Here is a 21,996-nt window from a genome sequence, read left to right on the forward strand (position 1 = left end):
CATATTCCAATCTGCAAACAGGCTCTTCTGCTGGCTGCTAAAAACTACTTATGATGTCAGTTACTTCAGCAATATTCATCTAAAATTAATGCCTTATAAATAATCAAGAGTAATCTGCTTCCGTCTGTCAGGCTAACCCCAAAAAGAAACAAGTGTAACATTTTTGCAAGAGAAAAGAAATTAAGGATGACCTGACCTCACAAGCATACTTGCCAGACAGTCACACACTTCTCCCTGCATGACCTATTTTTCCCTGGTCACACCACAGAGATGTTTCAAACAAATAGCCAGTAATTCGGGCTGCTTGAAACTCAGAGGGCTGCTACCCAAGACACCTGGGCATCTTAATGGCTTTGTCAGGATTCCAAAAGTTTTTAGTGACTTGTTATCTCTTCTCAAGTTGAAACAGAGCTCTATTTAACTAGCCTATGAAGGTCAGTGTCATGTCTTGCTTTCTCAAAAATTTGGGATACTGGATATGGATCATGGCATTTTGTTGCATCTTACAGTGTGTGAATAGCCTGCATGAAAAGGATAGTGAATACATAAATAGTTTTTTAGTTAAAACACCAAGTTAGGGATTAATTTACAGCTAAAAAACCTTAACTTACAGCTTAAGAGTTTCTATAGCATAAGCTCCAATGCTGCAATACTTCCAACCTGCTTTTGAAAGCTGCTCTACACTGTTGCCTAATAAATTCCTGTAAGGCTCAGTGAACATCTGTTTCTGTCACTAGAATCAGATTCTGTACCAGTTATCAAGTTCCCTATCAGCTGTAGGATGAACCACTGAACACCTGGGGGTTTTCATCTTTTCAATTTGAGAACTCTACAACTTTCTTAGCAAAGACTAATGTATTGTGATAGAACAGTCTACCTAAACAGGTCAACTTTTCTGAGACGCCTTTTAGACCCATTAAAGGGATTAATGGTCCCCTACCAGAAAACCACTGAATTATATTGTGACGAGATATACACGGTCGCTACAAGAAGGCAGCACAGAAATTGCTATCTTCTGCTAATTCATGAGAGGAGAAATCTTGTGGCAGAGAAGGACAAAGCCAAATGGAAAAAAACACAAGTGATGAGGTGAAAGAACTGGATAAATGTGTGCATGTGGAAGGCAAGGCAAAGGATTTGCTCTCCTCATGCTGGGGCTCATATGTAAAGAGGCAACAACATGGAGCTGAAGGCTAGTAAATAGGAAATAACACAAAAAAGATATGCTATTTCCATTGTCCAAATGTCTTCCAGGAAGCCAGGGGGTGGGGCAGGAGGAGTAATAGCTGTATGAGCATCTCCTAACAGGTTTTCTTCCTTCTTGAAAACTGCTGAACCCCATGTGAGCTCAGGAAAGTCAGAGAGAAGGCTGGCTGTACTCCTTCCAGGCTATTTGCATATGTTCCTTAGTATGCAGAATGTCTCTGTATGTAATTGAATTGTTGTTTTTGCCTCTATTAATACATATGCAAATGAGTCACTCCTGCAGCTGTGCTGTATTAATCATATGTGTGCTTCTGTCTGCCCTGCAGACTCAGGGCTGGAGAGAGGAGGAAGAGGGAATTCAGTCTCTCTGACCTAGAGGAAAACCCACTCATGCAGACAGAGGTCTGCTAGCAAACAGCAGGCCTGAGCTACAACTGGAAGGCAGACAGGCTGGTCATTTTTCAGTCTTTTTTCATTTTTCATAGATATGGATGGAATCTGAAAGTTATGCAGAAAGGACTGTTAATCTAGATAAAATGAATATGCTAGCACTGCTAATTCTTCCCCCTGGAGAGGGGAGGGAGTTCTAATTTGACAAGCTACAGAGTAGCCATGATATTGTTTTACCATGTGAATTTACTGCCTGTAAATGTCCACTGTGCTCAGATATCCACAATGCCCAATGAAATACAAAGCATTTCTATGCAGTCTTCTGTAATCACTGTCTTCCCTAAACTGACTGGATTCTGATAAAATTATGTGATCAAGCTTTTAATTCAAATCTGTTTTAATATAATATATTGAGTTTACCCATAACATTGTGTAAGACTCTATCAAAGGCAAGAATGTGCTATTTAAATGCCAACTACAAAGCAACCACCAAGAGCAAGATTTATTTGAGCTGTGGTTCATGCTCTTACACAATCTATCATAACCTCTAGCTCTCAGCAGGTATCCAAAAAATGAGGAGTAGTTGCACCCTGGAGTTGCAAGGCTTGCTCTGGAGTTTACTGAGAGGAACTTTTTTCCATTTTAAAATGTAGGGATTTTTCAGAGATGCTCTTGGCAATCCATAGCCTCTCACCCCACGCCTTACTTTTATAGTTTAACAAGTATCTTAAAACCATCACTAAGACATCATGAAAAAACCAAGAAACCTTGCAAAGATAAAATTTTTAGAAGACAACTTACCCCACAACAACACAGAGATCTTCACCCTGGTTAGATGGTTGTAGCTTCTTCTACATGAAGAGTTCTGGGCCCCACATTTTTCTAGCTGAAGGACCTTGGTCTTCACTGACCTCTTTTGAAATAGCCATCTTGGCTACCCATGTGCAGTACAGGTGGCAAACACCTAGTGGCCAACACATTCACTTACAAAGCCAGGAAGAAGTGGTGGACAGAAGCAGGGAATTTAGGACCTGCATAATGCAACAATTTTAAAAAACTATTTAAAAGGACATCCAACAAAAAATGTTGTTTTATTACTCCTCTTGTTATTGTTATTTGTGATGGCCATAGGAAACAGCACAGCCATGCACTGAGCTAATGGCAGATGGACAACTGCCATATTTTGGTTATGCTAATGAGAAATGTCACTTTCAATGCACTTCGTTGTTTTTATCCCCAGATGTGTGTGCTCACAGTGAAAAACTAATTCTACTGGGGTTTTTTTTATATATACTTAAGTGGATTTCAATAGTATTATAATAATTGTAATCAAACTGTGCACTAATTATTCATTCCCTACAAATGAAGTTAGAGTCTAGTTAATGAGGACAGGTAAAGTAAAAAAACAAACAGGGACAGGATACTCTCACTGTTGAAAAGCCAGCTTAGATGGTATTTAAAAGAAGACATTGCCCAGCAAATAGAAGAAATAATCCTGCACTGCTAAGAAACAGTTTACTTCCTTGTAAGCAAAGAACTGGTTATAGTAATATCCCAAAGAGGTCACCAATGCAGGCTGCAGAGTAAATGAATAATGGATTAAGTATTGCCATCTCTAGGCTACATCCACTAGAGACAATAACGGGGCACTAGACTTTCCTTCAACAGAAACCATTCAGATGTCTTTGAAGCTCTGGCAACCTGACTCCCCAAAACAAGGAAAGAATAAAGTTTTCAATATTCAGATGCACTCTACAGTGTTTGTACAGCTTTTTCAGAGTCATCTTTCACAGATTTGAGGTGTTGTAACATTGGAAGATCAACTGCTTAATCTGGCAAAACTGGTTATAAAAAGAGATTACAGCAAGAAATCAGAAAGAGATATACAAAAAAACCCCAGTTATTATATGTGCTTGACAATTAACACATGACAATATTTAAAAACAAGGGGAAATTCTATCCTCAGCAACATTTCAAATGAAAATTAAGGAGATACTTCAGAGAAATAGCCTGAAGTGGTAAGTGGAGATATGAAGATATCCCTGCAATGGTGAAGAAACCAAAAGGAAGCTGGTATGTAAGAAAAAAAAAAAGGTTTCTGATTGAGAAGGCTTTAATTTTATTTTTACTTCATACTTAGCTTTTGTTTCATAGGCAACAGATGTTTTATGGAATACTTGTATGACTGTTGGAACACTCTGCCTCCTGATCAGCAGCTGCAGACTTGTTAAAGTGCTCTATCCTTCCCAGTGATTATGGATCCTTAAGATACCTGGAAGCAAGGCTTTACAAATGTGTACTGGGCTGACACCTAAATAAGAGCAGGATAAACGACTCTACAAAGTCCTCAAACTCCAAACTGGCTTAATTTTTCTCAAAATCTAATCTTTAACATCAGTGCCTGCTTGAGGCCCAAATATTCCAAAACTGTGATCCAGTTTTTAAAATTCCACTTAAATTCAGTTCTTATGTGGTATGCATCTTACCACACAACTAAGAGAACAGGTCTGTAGTAAGAAAAAAATTAATTGACTCAAGTACTCACATAATACTAATATAAGGAAGTATTGCAATAGGAATTGGAGAGATTGTTTAAGGTCTAAATATGCTCCTCATCTTTATACAAATAGTCAGAGAACAGAGGACTCTCCTAATAACTGGTGTCCAGAACTGAGACCCAACTAAAATGCTTTCACACTTAGACACTGATGGGAGGCTCTCTTGATTCATACAGTGACAGATTTGGACATGATGCTGAAAACAACCAGAAATAATTATGAAGCCCTGCTTCATGCTAAGATGAAAAGGGAAGAAAGTTTGAATGCTGGCACTCCCAACTTTTTGGGGTGTTTTTTTTCCAAGAGCAGATGTTTGCAGGAAGTCTGTATTACATCAGACTGCTCTAGTGTTTTGACAGGACACAAAATGTCCATACAGTAAGACTACACAGGCAGCTGTCATTATTCATCTAGCATTATCTTTCAATGGAGTTATGGGTATATACAGCATTTGTGTTACTGCCAATTAATCAGTTGTTGTCACTATCTGGTTATCCAACAGGCAATCTGGGAAATCTGAACAATTCCCACCCCAATGGTGCAGATTCCTCTCAGTTTTCATGTTGTGTGACTAGTTCCCCTATTTCCTAATGCTCAGAAACTACTCACAAAATACTTTGTATCAGAACAGAAACTTTCAGAATATAAAGAATTTGCTCAGACTTATGGAAACATCTATTTCATACTTAGGTATGCCCAAAATGACTGGCACCAGAATAAACCCTTCAGTTTAGTTTGTGCAAAACTTGTTACACCACATCTACATTTACAGGTTTGAATGTTGATCTTCAAGATGGAGGGACTTGATTCCCTCGTCTGCTGAGCGATATAGAAAACATCATATAAGGCATACAGCAGTACTTTTGAGTCATTACCCTATTTCAGTAAAACACAGTGTCAATTTACGTTCAGCTTTTCTCTCATGTATTTGAAACATAACTGCCAACCTGCACCACTCTTGAAGAACAAGACCAGATGATGTCTATGTGGGGAAAAAGCTGATGTAAGAAACCCGTGTGCTTACCCAGAGGGATTTTACCGCAGTAACATTCAGGACTGAGTTTTCTCAGTAACAGAGCAAAGCTAAAACCACTTTTTTTCCCCCAGTGGCATTTTTTGTCATTAAAAGTGGGAATGAGTGAATACATGGGGCTGACAGACAGCACTTTATCAGAGGACAAGGTTCAAGCCTGCACCATGGCAGTTCCAGCTTTTCCAACACAGCCCCATCTCTCTACTTCCTTTACAACATCTAACAATGCAAGTTTTAGCTTCCATCCTCATTGAGCCATCAGTCTCTCTGTGGATACTGGAAATCAAGGCAATCCCATGTGGCTAATAGTGGCAAATATCAGATGGCAGAGTCTGTACACCCCAGTGGGGATTCAGAGGTGGGGAGAGGAACAGGGGCTTTGGATTAAAAATCCATCACTCCAAACCAACAGGGGACTTCAGAATGAGGGACTGCATTTTCACTGACAAAGAGGTTCTTTGCCATGGGAAAGCAATCAGGTGCTAGCTCTTCTTCTATAAATACAGTGTGCATTTCATTTACAAAAACAAAAATTTGATTTTGACAACCAGGGATAAAAAGAGTACTTCCTGTTGATCTCACAGTACACTACTAAAGCCGTGACCTGAGTTAAAATTCTCTAGTGAAATAACAAAGACGTGTTTATTGTTCATAAACAAACAAGAAAAATTCCTTGGCTTTGTTTTCACTGAGATAATGCTGTGTATCGAATTTTGCTGGTAGCAACAAACTGAGCATTGTGTCAGGTCCTTTGATCTCCCCTGCTTTAAGTACACAAAAGTCTGAAAGATGAGTGATAGGCAGGATAGAGAAAGAAGAAAAGAGGGAACACGCCACTCTTCTGACCATTTACTGTCTGATGACCAGATGACAGAGGGTGTTTAGGGGACACCAGAACTATAAGTAATGCAGGGGAACATCTGAAGTAAGAAGAGTTCCTCCTTAAAAGAGACTGCAAAGCCATTTAAAGGTGGGTTTGGACCAAAAACATCATGAATCTTTCTTTATGACTCAACAAAGTCATCACTGAGCTAAACTGGATTTGAAAAGAGTTTGGAAGGCACAGTCTTTCTAGTCTAGCAACTAAGTTGCACTCCATTCATGTTAGCATAGGTGGGCATCTAGTTTGAATCCTGTATGATAAAACCTTTCCAGAAGCAAATCTGGCCTGACTCTTTCAAATGACACCAGAAGTTAAGAGGCATGTTCAATTTCTATCAGACAGATTGCAATGATAGCTAAAAATCACTGTTAAGACATGAAGAAAAATCAGCTTCAATTTATTTCTAGCCTGTATGTACCCTTAGCGATCAGATCTGAAAAATTTAAGAGAGTCTGCTAAGTTGGTAATTTGAGCCTCTCCCACTGACTGGCTGCCAAACTGTCCCTCTAATTCCAGACATGCAGCAAAACAACAGAGGTGAATTTGGTCAATATTTTCATTTTAATGTTCTCAGCACAGAAACAAGAGACCTTTGAGGTTCTCAACTTTTCCATAACCTAAACTCATCCTAAGATACTTATGACTGCAGTCACTTTTGCACAAAGCCCATCTTTTAACAAGAAAACTGTTATTGTGATAAAGCCTATTTTAACCAGGATACTTCAGCCCACAGCATGCATAGATACACAGCCCAAAGCTGGTCCTGAAATGAAAGTAAACCATCCTACCATCTCACTGGAGCACTGGTGCATTTTAGGACTATCTTGAATGATTGAAAAGCTAAGAATTAGAATCAGTGTTGTTTTCGAATTGCTAGCTAGCTCCATGTTTGCTTTTCCTTTTCCCCTCCCTCTTGCTTCCATATGTCTGTTCATGTGTGTTTGGCTATTAAAAGCACTTTATCAATACTGAAACGCCTCAAAATTCATTTCACATGGATGACTTCTATGGCTCCCATGATTCTTAAGCCGCCTACAGTATTTGTAACTCAGAGAATCAGAAACTAACACACAGACAATGTTGCTTTTCATACAAAGGCACAATAGGAATGAATGTATTAACCTCTGTGGTGCATGGAATATGTCAGCTTACACACTGGCAGCTATTTCTGTGAAACTCAGCTAACTTCCGCTGGCTGTGTTAAAATAAAATAAAGTTAAAAAAAAAATCTTCCCCAGAACTATGTCCCACTCTAGCTCTAATATGCTGGCCAAACAACTGAAATATCTGATGTCTACTTCATACTGATGCGGGCCAAGCTGAGCTGGAGAATGCATTTCACACATCCCAGTCATAAAGGCTGAGCCTTTCCAAGCAGGTATAAAGCTCTGCTCTTCCATGTGACTTGGCAAATAACAATGAGCAGGGAGATGCATTTGAAGTGGAGAGCTTGGGGCTTTTCATGTTAGTAGAAGAGAGTAGCAATCCAGACATTGCAGAATTAGAGATGATTTGGATCTTGATTTTCTCTCAGTCCCAAATATTACTTGACCTCCTCCTACCAGCCCAGCATACATGACAGGTAGCAAAATTCACCCTGTGGCAATGGACACCACATTTGCTTAATTCCAGTAATTTGACAAGGGCTGTGTGGCTGGTCAGGAATATCCAAAGACTTGCTATCATTAAGACCCATGGACAGCCTAATGCCTCTAAAATCCAGAATACTGACAGTCTCAGATACAGAGACAGATACATCTGGCTACCAGGTCAACTCTTTATTGTAGCTGAAAAAAACCTCAAACCCTTCAGTATCTTCCCACCTGTTTTCTAATTGTCCATGTTAAATTAGAATAATCACTAATTATCTGCAATACAGCAGTGCCTAAAATGCTCTGGGTACCATAAAACACAGTAGGAGGGGCCAGTTATTGCTCTGAAGAGCTTATGGCCTAAAAGGACATAATCATGTTAATGACTTCTAAGCAGTTTAAAAGTGCTTGTCAGGACAGAGCTCTTCTGCCCGACAACCCACTTCCTTTTGGTATTTTACAGCCTGGAGGAGAACAATCTAATGAGAAAGTGTCCTGTTTTCAGCTGGGATAGCACTGGCTTTATTCTCAGTAGCTGGTACAGTGCTGTGTTTTGGATTTAGGATGAGAATAACGTTTGATAACACATCGATGTTTTGGTTGTTGCTAAGTAGTCCTTACCCTAAATCAAGGATTTCTCAAGTTGTGAGAAGCTGCACAAGAATACTGGGAGGCAGCAAGGCTGGGATGGCTGCCCTGAACTGGCCAAAGGAATATTCCACAGCAGAGAACGTCATGCTCAGTTAATAAACTGGGCACACTTGTTCAGGAGGGGTCAACCACTGCTTGAGGACAGGCTGGGCACTGGTCAGCAGGTGGAGAGCAACTGTTTTCTTGGGTTTTATTATTCTCTCTTTTCCATTACAATCGTTGCTATGACTACTGCTGTATTTTACTTGGTATCAATTATGGGACTATTCTTATCTCAACCCATAGGTTTTGCCTTGTATTTCCCAATTCTCTGATGCACCCCACTTTTGGGAATGTTCAGCCACAGAGAGTGGCTGTGTCGTACTGAGTTCTTGTCTGGGGTTAAACCGCATCACTATGAACAGCAAATGTACTGCTATGAGGAAATTCAAAGTACAAACCTAAAAGTAGTTAATTTGACAACAGGGACAACAAAAAAAGTAACAAAAACTTCCAGCTAGGTGAAAAGAAAATGTGTTATCATTTGATGACTCTTTTGCTTCAGATGCAAATTTTATACGAAGACAACAGCCCGAAGACCCCTGTTAATTGCATTGTGTTCCAAAGGAAGAGAAAACTGGTTTTCATATTTACTTAACCTTTGCCTCCTCTACATTGTACTGGGACTTACCTGCAGTTGGAGTGGGCCTAAGCCCGGTGTTGCTGCGGCAGCAGCTGCCATGGTAGTTGGGATCAGCTGAACGGGGTAGGGGTCACCTAAGTAAGAGAATAATAGAGGCGTCAGCACCTTTTATCTACTCTCCACCTGCAAATTAAAGTCCTGCATTCACTCTTTCCAAAAGCCTTCTTTTGTGTGCCTTGTTGAGGCCTAATGAAAAGCTCTATTGTGCAGCCTTTTACTAACACTCTTTTCACAATTCTGGCTGAGAGAGGAATGTGAATAAAAGGCACAACCAATTAAGGCGGAAACCTCATCCTTTTTCATGATGTATTTAGGGAAATAGAAAAAAAAAAGTGCACATTGATCAGAAGGCTGCACTTCAAAAAAAGGAAAGAAAGAAGATGGGGGTGGAGGAGAAGAAAAGGAAAACAGTACAACCTTGATAAGATCACAGCATTAGAAGGGAACAAATTTACAAGCTTGTCCAAAATATGAAGTTAACTAAACTCTGCTCACTGTTAGCAAACTGAGCCTCATGCAGAGTAGAAATGGTACTCAATTGACTACTGTTTTCTTTCAGGAGAAAAAAAAAAAAATCTCACTTTAGTGGCAGGGTTTGATCCTGCAACAGGAAAAAGCACGTGAAGCTAAGAAATCAGACACAAGCCTTTGAAATCCCTGCACCAACTCTACTTTATGACTTGAGATTCAATTTTGCTTCTGAAGGAAAACTACTTCAAGTTTTAGTAAGAACTGCATTGTGCTTAATGAGCTAAAGGGAACCAGTAAAGGTTTTAAGAAAAATTGCAGGCATTTGTAAAGGAAAATTACCTGAAATGGCAAAAATTGAGAAGGAGACCATCATGTTTTAATGATACGGAGAACTCACTTTTGGTCAATTCTAACACTTCTGATTTGCTAAAATAAACTTCTTACTATCCCATCCACAATACTATGAGGAAAGCTAGCAAAAATAATAAGAACGTTACACACATTATATTGCTTCTTTAGGTGATAAAATGTTTTAACACTTTCCACCCAAATAAGGCTCACTAGAGCATTTCTGCATGTCCCTATGTTCTGGTGGCATGCCCAACTTCTGTAGCACAAAAACAGACTATGGAAAAAGTAGAACAATCTGTCATGTTGCTGTACTATCATTAAAAAGCTAGATTAAAAGTTTGCCCCTTTATTGTGCTTTTTTGAATGAACTGAGGGAAAAAATAAAAAAGACAATTAAGGAGGTAATGCAGGGTGTTATGTACCACCATTAATACTTAATTTTGAATTAAAGTTTCAAATGCTATCAAGCCTTAGTTACTAGAGACTGAAAAAAAAGGGAAATAAATTTAGGTATATTTTTAAAAATGTTAGAAATAAGCTGTGTTGGTGTACACACGTTCAGGTAAGTGCCTAATGTTTATTTTCCCCTTTTATAATGTAACCTTCTTCAGTTAGACATTCTCATTCAAGGATTTTTATCTCCTCCTGGTAAGAATTAAGTATCACAACTTCTAGTAATGGAGGACCAACAACAACTGGGCTGCCAAAGCATCTTAACAGATATCAAACTTAAATAACAGTGCATGTTTATATTTAAGACCATCTTAATTAATGCTTTGTTGACTGAAGCCCCACAGTCACTCAAGGCTGACCAGACAAGCAATGCAAACCAAAATGTCCACCCAGGCATCCCCATTCCCAAATGTCTGTGCACCAGCCTCAGGCTACAACAATTCTATTTATTTATTTGTCAATGGGCAACAGATTTCCTGACATGCTTGGCTTTCTGTTTCTTCCCCAGAGAATGCCATTGTTTTACACTTTCTAATTTTATTTTGCTTTCTGAGGCACCCACCTTCCTTTTCCTATCATGGACTGAATCAAAAATCTAACTTTACATTTTCTGAAGAGCTATCTTGTGACCTAAGCAGTGGCCTTAGACACATGGAGACACAGAGAAAAAGGGAACAGTGGTCAGAGAGTCAGGGACAATGGTGTTCAGCTGCTTCCACACCACCACAGAATGATCTCAGCATCATTCCAAAACTCTCTCCTAAAGAAGACATTCTGATTTAAAAAAAAAAAAAGCCATGAAAAAAGGTAATTTTTTACATTTTTCAACTAAAAAAAAAAGAGGGAAATTTTGTCAGTTGGATGCTGATTCTTACAGCCCATTACATTTCTAGTTTTGAATTATTTGCATGAAAACACATATATTAAAAGATCAGCTTCCATCCACTCTCCCACATTTTTCTCCACACAGCCTCAGTCCATCATGCTAATTCATAAATCCCACTATTCCCACCAATAGCCCAGTGGAAGAGCCAAGATTCAAACCCACAGACAACTCTCCAGACGCAGGGAAGGTTCTTGGGCCCTACCCATGAAGCACTCAGATATTGACATCACACAGTGCAGGAGCAACTGCCAGCCCTCAAAATACTAACAAAGATCTCAGGTCTTATCTGATAAATACACATTTTTTGTTGTTACTCTAGAACATGATACATCTTTACATCTTTCATCCTTGAATTTATTCCCGTATCAGAGTGAATTTATTGACGAAACAGTTTCAGCTAATTCTGAAATCTGGGAAATGCATGTCTTAACTATTACATCTTCAGTAAATACCTTTTTTTAGATGTAAAAAGTAGCTACATTTTTTTTCCAAGCTCTTCGAACATTTTAGGAATGTGAGACAAGACATACAGTTCTCAGAAATAGATATTTCCCAAGCCACTCACAAGTCTGTACCACTGAAAACACCAATAAAATCTCAAACAACCATATTACATTTCCATTTACAGAATTCATTACTAATCAAATGCATGCAGGCAGGAGCATCTTTCAGCTACCAAAAGAAACATTTTGTGCAACCATTTAATGTTCCAAACTACCTCTCTTGTTATGTGTAGACTTTTGGTACAAACAAAGCATCAGAGAGAAGTTTTATTGTTGTTTTTCTTTAGTAGGCCATATGGTAAAATCTGAAGCAGTTCAAAGGCTGAGATTTTTATGGTGACAACAAGGTAAAATAATTTCATTAGCTGATGCATTATTGCCTAATACATAATTATTTCCCAGCTAGCTGGTGACATCACTTTGAAAAAGAATTACTCAAGGCTGTATACATAAAGAGAACACAGGATTTATGCACTGGTGATGCAGCAGCTAAAGAAGGGGAGGGAAAATCTCAGCCCAGGGGAGCTGAGGGGGAATGCTGGAGGGGTAATATTAGAATATAGAGGACAATTATTGGTGCCCACTGTGGGCAGTGCCAGTGGATCAGGGCAGAGCACAAGGCTGAGTCCTCAGTTCTGTGCCAGTACTTTATTTCTCTATCCTTCTTCTGGTCCATCTTCCACAAACATACCCAGAACCCCTTTCATGATAATTTATGCACTGCAACTTCTTTCAATTTCAAATCACACCTTCATCCTTGCCCAAAATAATCTTCCAAGATCTTGCTTACAAGAGGATTTTTCATGAAGTAAATTCACTTTCAAACCACTCTTTCTATGAACTCTCCTATGATCCTCCACTGAAAACACTTTTCTGCAGAAATTAAGCTGTGGTACAGAGCCAAGTGGACATCCTGTCCCAACACACAAAATAACAGCCCTGTGTTTAGGAACTTGATTTTCAACTGACTGGCTACCAGCTCATAGGTGTGAAATGATTCTGTACTTGTGGAAATACAACAATGGCTCTTAAACAACTTATATGTTTTACAAAATTTTATCAAAGGAGCTTTTTTTACGTTAAAAAACATTAGGACGTTTTTTTCCTTAAAAGTGAAAATAAAACATAAGAGCTAACATTATGTCTGTTGCACCATTCACCAAAACCCTTAAGATGTTTTTTTTCCTTTTTCTGTCACTCATCTCATTTATTTTCCTTCATGGTGTAATCCCCCCTAGTGTCTTGTCTTGTCTCCTGACAGGCTGCAGGCTCTTCAGAGCAGGCACAATTGTCTTACTTGCTATATAAATCAAGTTACATGCTAATGTTAAATTATAATGTTTTGACAGGATTTTAAAGTTGAACCTGATTATATGAAACAATAGAACAGTGATTTTTTTTTTCCCCCTGAAATTTGCTTTTCTTAAAAAAAGGATACCAGAAGAGGAGAAGTAGGGCATTTATTTCCCATGATTTTTTAAAAACTCATTGTTTTACTCCTGCCTATCTTTCAGGGATAGCAAATGAAAAAAAAGTCAGAGATCATGGAAGAAGAGAAAAGAAAACAATGTAAAGAATATGAAGAGCATGAACATAACTCTTAAATTATAATTTCCAAGACTAGTATGCTCAACTAAATTCATAATAATGAAAAATACCAAAATAACCATTTTCTTACAGTACATTCTGCTGAATGAGAAAGAATTCTATATTCTCTTCCCCCCAGTTTTGACAAGTTCTAGAAAAAGCCACAATAATTTTACACTCAATCTATCACTTGATTGTATTTATAATGAATAATCACAGCTGATGGCCAACTGACAGGCAAGGCACTGCATCTCTTCTCCCCACTCATTTATTCTCAACCTCATTTTCCTTTCATTCTCTTGGTGTGATGGTGGACATGCAGTAAAAGTAATGGGAGGCTGTGAAAGACATGAGCAGTGTTCCCTGACTTCTGCCTCTAGAGCTTATGAATTTCAATTAATAAGAAGAATATGAAGAAGACACCACCAATGGCTTCCAAAAAGAAATCCAAACTGGTTCCTTGATTTTCTCTGAGGATAGCTCTGGACATTGTGGGCTGAGAGGTTAGTCTGTTTTGTGTTTTAGAGAAACAAGTCAGCCTACAGAAGGGACAGGCTTGGGGGGAATCTAAGAGCAGCATTCCCACCCCACAAGGTGATCAACATGAGGGGCCAGGCCCCTTCTGGTGGGCTCTGCTTGGAGGACAAGAGCCAATGGACATAAGGTGTACCAAGAGAGGATCAGATCTTCCCCACAAGGACAGCCAGATGTTGAGAGCTGTCCAAACAGATGCACTGTCTGTCCTTGGAGATTTGCAAGCCCCAGCTAAAGTCCTGAGCAATCTGATCCTAACTCCTTGATGACCCTGCCTGAAGCAAGAGTTTGGACTGCAAGCCTTCAGAGATCCCTGCCAAGCAGAATAGTCCTAGGATTTCAAAATACACATTTTCTAATGTTTTTTTCTATACCTGTAGAATAAATTACACTTATTCAAAACCTCCAGCTTCCAAGGAAAGCCAAAGTATCTCCACAAAGGTTTGTAGATGCTCATGAATTAAAAAAACCAGGACTTTATTCTGTTGCCCAGCTATGGATAATACTGAAGTAGCACCAGACATCTTTCATGGACTAGAAACTGAGCTGAAACTACCAGCCTGTTTTTACTGTTTTCCTTGTCTGCTTGGTTTTTATCGGAATTATTAGGAGAAGCCACACAGAGATTGGGAGCTATGGAACTCTTTCATTTAGAAACAGTCTTTAGTTGTCTTGTTCTATTCTGCAGCCTTGTCTCCTTCTGCTACATTTGCAACCTCACAGAACCATCACGTTCTCCTGGATGCTGAGAGGCAAAGCTGTTACCAAAAATTTGTCCTTCTTGCTGTGTCAATCCCCAATGCCATTACTCTTCCTCATCCTGGGGGAAACATGAGGGTTTAGTCATGTGCTCATTCTTTTCCAAGGCATGAACAGTAGCCCTGAAAGATGACTAGCATCTTTATCAAAAGCTACAGTATGTGGTCTTCACAACACATGGTTTTTATTTTTGTTATCCTGATTAAAAAAAACAGCAATGCCAATATTTTTTCCATGTGATCTGGTGATTGCCAGTGACCTGCATGTCAGCTGACACAGTTAAATCAGAAATTAGCACTCAAGTCTCTTTAGAAGACAGAAACATGGACACGGTGCACAAGTAAAATATAAGACAATCCATATAATACTCCATTAAACATGAAACGTGTGACTGACTGAAAAACAGAGACACATCAGCAATTTTCCCTGAGGAAGTTTATAGTATTTAACTCCTAAATATTAATTTTATTGTATTATGTGAGGAACTAATTAACTGAGAGCTTTGTTTTTATCAGACATCAGAATTATTGTCCAGAACACAGATGAACGGTAAATTCAGCATATTTCAATTTTATTAGGCTTGACTTGTTAATCTCTCATATTCTGCCAATTTTAATAGGTAATCAGATATTTCATCAATAAATTTCTGCGAATTATTTAGAACACTTCCAGCAGCAACAAGCTGATATGTAAGACATATAAAATGAACCTATTGTATATTCAGATTTCCCCCCCAATTGGATATGGTTGAAATAGTGATTAAAGTCCTTTCAAAAAACCTTGTGTTGATGACATGTGACTGCAAACACAATATGATTTTTTACAACAAATTATCCACAGAGCACAGGACAAATAGGCAAAGAAAAATAATTCTTGTTTCCCAAATTTGTCATATTGCCATAAAAAACCGCAGGTACCAGCAAATAAAAGGCTATCTATTCCTCAGAATTTGCCAGTAACCTGGAAAATGTACTTGAGGTAAATCCCATTTCTGGAAATACAGACTTGGCAACTACTGCTTCCCGAGAAAAGAAAACAAATCCTAAAAATCTCCAAATAATTCAATTTTTTGCACGCCTTAGTTTAGAAAACAAAGTGAGCTGTTCTTCATTTTCTACAGAAAAAAACTATGTGGAATTCAATAGCTTCAGTCATTCTGAAAAGCCTGAGGACTGATAGGACACACCCCACTGCTTTAGGTAAAAGTCAACATTTCCTTCCCTTTTAACACGATGATCAAATGTTTTTAGAAGTGTTGAAGTCCAGTTTCCTAAATTAATCTTACTTAGCATCAATAATTGGGGAAGATCCATCAAAATTTGGGCTACTCTGTGCAGCTGACTTGGACACTACTGGCAAACAGTGCTGCAAATATAGAAGCATGGAAACATTCTGCCCATGCTGATCCTTAGATTTGTTGATGAAGACCCAGAGAACACTGTTCTCATCCTAACTCCTTCTGCCTTTTTTGTATCTCAGCCCCCAGAAGGATTCATTTGTTCTTCCCCAGATGCTTATTTCATTCCTTTTAGTATCTCTTGCATAGGAGATACAGCCATGCCTTAATATTCCACATACAAATCCATACATATGTGCATGAATAAAAGGATCATACTACCTAAGACTGATGAGCAGCTTGCTCAGAGGCAGAACTATGCAGTTTTTAAAGGGCACAATACAAAACTTCTTCTCTTCTATCACTTACATCATTTTTATGCTTTCAAAGCACTTCTCAAATATTAATTAGCTCTAAATAAATTCTAATTATTTCTAAGAGTGGCCCTAGCAGATCTGCATCATCTGGTGTGAAATCTGACTTCAGTGAAGTCAACAGCAACAGCTCCTCAGACCGCAGCAGAGCTGACATTTCCCTTGCCATTGCTAAAATCCTGGGAGTTGTGTCTATTATCTGGTAAGTACCACAAGTAGGGCTGAACTAGCAGCAGTAACAAGTGATAAGGTTATGGAATGAGAAGCAAAGAAGGGGTAAATGACCTGAGACAATCAGTGGAGCCCAAATGTGAGAGAAGCTCTGGGAAATGCAGCAATCAGACTCTGTTTGATTTTAGCATTAGCTGAAATGGAAGGTGCTCTCCTGCTGCTAAAACCAGTTTGAATAGTTGGGATACTGGGGTCAACTCCTCAAATTGGCTCATGCTGCCCGTCACTAACTTAGTTAACAACTAACCTTGAAACATCAGCCCTTTATAAAAAGATTTGCATTATATATCTATATAAATATTAAGTACTATGTGTATAATAAAATACATATAAAGAGGTTTGCATGAAAAATCAAAACATTTAAATTTCAAATAGCGCACATTGCATGAATAACTAAGTACAGGGCAAATGAGTATGTAATCAGTATTTACCTTGCTAATTGGGGACTATATATATAGCCCATCACATACTGCCAACAAAAAGTACTTTGGTTGTAAATAATAATAATAATATTAAATATTTTATACATGCAATTATATCTAGGTATGGAGGTTAAAAATTAACTGGAACCACAGATTATGAATCTTTTTCTCAAATAAAAATGTAATTCTAATAGAAGTTCCTCCCTTCATCTCTGCCAACTTTACCACCACACAATATGCCATAGAGAAAAAAGGGGAAGTGTCAACTTGTGTAAATTGTCCCTTATGTAATGCAAACCATCTGTTTAAAAAAAACAAAACAAAATGAAAACCCAAGCCACTCCTAAGCATGATCTGCTATGGAGAAAAAGAAAGAAAAGGAAATGTAGTACATCAAATTGGAAGCCAAAGACCATGACCTGCCATGTAACCATGGAGAAAATATTTACCCCTCTCCTCCCTTTATTTACCCAATTTTGAAAAATATTTGGAAAAGCATAATTGAATCATTTGCTCTGCACATAATAGAGACTGATAGTGCTGGATTTTTTTGAGCATTTCATATCTCTAGAATGTTTTCCATCAGGCTGGAACCAACCAGAGAAAACCTCTTTGTTTTCCGTAACACATCTTACAGTGATGCCACCACTGGGTTAGAAGGTCCCTAAGTCCTCAGTCACTACAACCTGGCAAAGGATGGGGGATGAAGTACCAGTAAAATTCTGCCCTGTTCTTCCATAGGTATCTGCCATGGAAGGAGTCTAAATGGATCACTGCTATTAACTGTTACAATTATTTTTGTGTTGTCTTCAGTCTAAATGCTCAGAAAACAAAGCAAGTGTAGAGAAAGTAGTGCTCTTCTTTACAGCCTCTGTCTGGTGAGTCTTGAGTCCTTTGGTAAGTACTGCCTCAGGAACCCTCCTACTTACACACTCTGAAACCATTGGGGGACTCACATTTCACCCTCTCTTGGGAGGTACAGGTAGATCAGAAAGCACTGAATAAGTTAAATTAGGCTTTGTTATCTAAGCTGAATGAAAATAAATCAGCAGTACAATGATTCATTATTTCTTTTCCTCTTTTCCACACCCTAAGTCTTGATCACACATTCTAGCTGGGATGGCTGAAGAGGCCAACAGCTCCAACCACAGCCTCCTGCAAAGCTTACCACTGTGACCAGGCTGCTTCTTTAATCCCTTCCCAACACGTTTCCATGAAGAAGAACAATCTCAGTTTAAGCAATTTTGACAGAGTCCTTGCTGACCCAGCCTGGACAGGAGCAAGTTTGAGAATGCTTAACCAGGAAGCTTGGCCCATATGTCTCCTTCTGGAGACCTGACTACTCACAGGGGCAAGGTGCAGAGCAGTAGAAATCTCCCTTTGAATGTGTCTCCAACAGATACCCAAAGTCAAGGAGCTCTGCATCACTAGTTAGTTATGAAAATATTGGTTGTTGCAATAATTCTCTTTTCCTTCTCCCCCAAATTTTCAAATCTCATTTTTTTTTGAGGAACAGTATACAAAAACTTTTTATAGCTTTTTGTTCTTTATGAATGAAACTGAATAGTCACATGGAGTTTTTTATCATTGCTATCTGCAGGTTGTTAATACTAATAAATAGCAGAATAATCACTAGAGAATTTCCACCAATCTGCCACAGAAAATAATTCTGAAACATGTAATCAGTCCAGAAAGAAGGGCAGGTTTTCCAAAGGGACTGGGAAGATGTAGAAGTGAGATTCCATTTTTATCAGGCACATAAACTAATCTTAAAACATAGAATGGCAATCATGTACAGATGATACTGGTGGGATCTTCAGAAGTTCCTAGGAAGGCTTTGCTCCCAAAAGCAAACTCGGTGAAAATCAGGCATTTAACACATCCAGCAGCTGAGCAAATAATCTGCTGTACATTCTCTGCTGCAGTACAATGCTGTACTAAAACCCACTTCAGCTCAGTTCAAGCCAGCACAGATGACTGCACTGAAGTTTGCAGTACAAGAATTTGGTAAATACCCCTAAGACTTAGATCCTAGTGTCTTTGTCACTCTTAAGAGGAAGGTTTAGTCTCTTAATCACTCAGGTGCTTAACAAAATTTTATCCAAAGTTCTCTGGGTTATAGACTTTGCCAAGTGGACTGATACGCAGTAGGGCAAACAAAAAAAAATGGAGAAATATGTTTCAGTTGTCTATCACAAACATGACTTGACGTGAACAGATTGTGGTTTGAAGGCAGCTAGGTGAAGTTTTCCAGGTGTAGCTAAACGTGTATGCGAGTTTTTTTTACTCTAGATGCTGAGTGAAAGGAAGAAACGCTTTGGACCACTGATCACTTCTCCTCAGCTTTTCAGTCAAACTCAGACAAACATGCCAGGCAACCACCAAACACAGAGCTGTCTTTTTCCACTGGCTCCTGCTCAGTCTTACATCTCGGCACACTGTTAATTCCAAGCCTTACTGCCAGAAGCAGCAGAAACTTTGCTCTTTTTGCCTTTCAATTTTCAGGGTTACACAAACACATAATGTCATATCTATTTAATAGATGTGAGGAACTACAGAACTATCGTGGAGTTAACGTGCATGCAGTACAAAGAAGGGAAAAAACCACCTCAACTCCTTCTACCCAAACTGGCCTTCACTACCATGGAAATAATATCATCTGCCAGATATGTCTAACGGTGTGCTCTGCTGACCTTTTCCAGACCCACAGTTATGACGGCATGCGTACTCAGCGTGGCTCACAGCTACACGTTTTGTAATGTGAATCGCTACTTCTCCAAGCTGAGAGAGACTGAGTGTGTGAAATCACTGGAAGAACTGAATGAGACTACGTCCTGGCGCTGCAGCTGCTGAGAGATGTGAAGTCTTCGGAACAGTATTTGCAATAGTGGTCCCAGTCTTTAAAATACCAGGAAAAGGTGTTAGTGGCCGAAGAAACTTAGTGCTCAAGTACTGTGTCTGTGATGTTCAGAAGCTGAAAGAAATCTGAAATTGTGGGCTAAGCCAGTTTAACTAAAGCAATCTTTTTATGTTCTAAGTTTACAAAAATGCAGCAGTGGCAAGTGCTCAGTAACTTAGACGAACTGATGAATTAATGAGTTAGTCAAGGATACAGTTGGATACAGTGACATGGACATAACAAACACCCATACTAGAGACAGAGAAGGGTAGAACAAGCAAGTCCTGGCTGACTCAGTAGAAAACTGATGGCAGAAGCGTTCTACAAGTGCAGGAACACAAGTCTATGAAATTCAGGCTCTAGCTAAGTTTATTCACAGAAATAAAGTTCCTTCATTATTTCTTAACTTGTACTTATTCCCATCATGTTGACAGGAAGATGAAATCCTATAGAAGACATAAATAAAATACAGAAAAAATCTGCAGAATGTAGAGAACAATACAAATCTTTCAAAGATTAAAAAAGTAGATGCTACATTTTTAAGTGTTAGGCTCTCACAAATATCCTCAGAGTTTGTGTTAGTCCATCAAACTGAAAGGCATATGCTATCTTTGATCTCTGTGCAGAACCTCCGTTGAGATTAATGTGAGCTCTGTGTGAAGAAAGAGACTAGAATAGGCCCTCAGTTCACAAATAGCAAGCAGTCTGCTTCAGGAAAAAACATGTTTTCTTACAACATGTTGAAATTTATTGGGAAGTTTCAAATAGCTTCTCTTCAGATGCAAGTTTGTGGTCATGAGCACGTTCACTTGTCAGAAAGACCTGTCAGAGAAGGTGCACAAATCCACCTCTTGTGTCAGATGTTTGGCTGTTATGTAGAAACACATGCTTCATCTCTGACAAGCTTTTCTCATACTGTAACAACTAATCCCCTGTTTTACACTCATCTCTGCAAGTTAATGGCTTTGTCCATCAATAAGGTGTTATTTCTATACAGACTGGCATGTAAGTGTGCCCTAAAATACCCACTTCCAGCTAAAAAAATCTCCAGGACTTACTGCATCCCGCCTTGTAGCTGAAGCCAGGAGGAAGGAGGAATCCTTGCTGTGCAGCTGCTGCTAGGGTTCGCTGGTCTGGAGGGAATACGGGAATCATTAATGGAGGCAGCTGACCCTGGACCTGCTGAACAGGAGAGGGAAAATCAAACACAGAATTTTCTGGGGAGGACAATGTCTGGCAATATGCTTTCTTTCACTTCTCATCGGAGAGATCTGCTCTGGATACACCTCTTCATTTTGGGGTGTTCCAGCTGCATCAACTGTTGAACTTCATCTTCATTAGCAAACACTTCATATGAATTACATGAATCCAAAATAAACTGAAATGTTTCACAAAGGCACATCTATATCTCAATTATTCCCCCCACAGTTCATCATGACTGTCTTATCTCTCTGGCTATAGGGGGGTACTTTCTTCTCTTTTATTGAACTTTGTAGCAGTATCTGTTTCAGACAGTAGCTTTCACCCTGACTAAGCCCAAACGCAAAGAGACCTCCCTCAGAAAGGAAAAATAAGTGCATAAGTAGCACACTGCACAGCCAATACTATTTTTCTGCTCATACACTTGCACTTATTTGTACACGTGGAAAGATAAAGTCTCTAGGATGGCCAGGAAAAAGGCTGAGACCCTTATTCACAAATAAAACCGCTATGTCTGAAGTGCTAGGCATTCAACTTTGCACAGCAACTCTACACAGCCATGCAAGTCAGGAAGTGGAAAATATTATATTGTAAGTGGATAGTGCAGGGGACTAAAGCCATGCAGAAATTAGTCATCAAAGCTGGAAGTGGGCCATGGCACAACGTCTACTGCTTTTGCTTTTACCCAGTTCCGTTAATAGCTTTTATAATTGATAGAAATGGAAACTGTCTCTGTATTTCACACAGATGAGAAACGCAAAGTTTGCTGGATTAAAATGCTGAATGACTAGTTTAAATTTAAAACCCCCACTGTACTGACCAGATTGGTCAGTGAAGAAGGACTGGCTCAGTTTTTAAGAGAGCTCATCTAGATTTTAGTGTTGCTGTAAAGCTGAGGCATCAGAGATGGATACATCTTTGAAAACTACAATTTATTTAGTGGCCTTAAGTAACTCAGAAAATCAGAGTATCAACAGACAATCTTCTATGCTGAG

The 21,996-nt window shown here is 39.0% G+C and overlaps 1 protein-coding gene across 33 annotated transcripts in view; it reads right to left on the reverse strand.

Annotated features, from left to right (window-relative positions):
- SOX5 (SRY-box transcription factor 5) overlaps positions 1–21,996 on the reverse strand; it is a 607,791-nt gene that overhangs the window by 76,276 nt on the left and 509,519 nt on the right. For 20 of the 33 annotated variants that reach the window (XM_085570319.1, XM_085570313.1, XM_085570322.1 and 17 more), the window contains 2 exons: positions 20,860–20,983; positions 8,984–9,069 (listed from right to left, as the gene is read on the reverse strand). In XM_085570319.1, the coding sequence (XP_085426445.1) occupies positions 8,984–9,069; positions 20,860–20,983 (210 nt within the window). The remainder of the gene's footprint in view (positions 1–8,983; positions 9,070–20,859; positions 20,984–21,996) is intronic. The other 13 variants (XM_085570336.1, XM_085570324.1, XM_085570334.1 and 10 more) reach the window with 1 other exon arrangement.

This window comes from Lonchura striata, chromosome 1A (genome assembly GCF_050655825.1).
Source record: "Lonchura striata isolate lonStrDom1 chromosome 1A, ASM5065582v1, whole genome shotgun sequence".
NCBI classification, from domain to species: domain Eukaryota; kingdom Metazoa; phylum Chordata; class Aves; order Passeriformes; family Estrildidae; genus Lonchura; species Lonchura striata.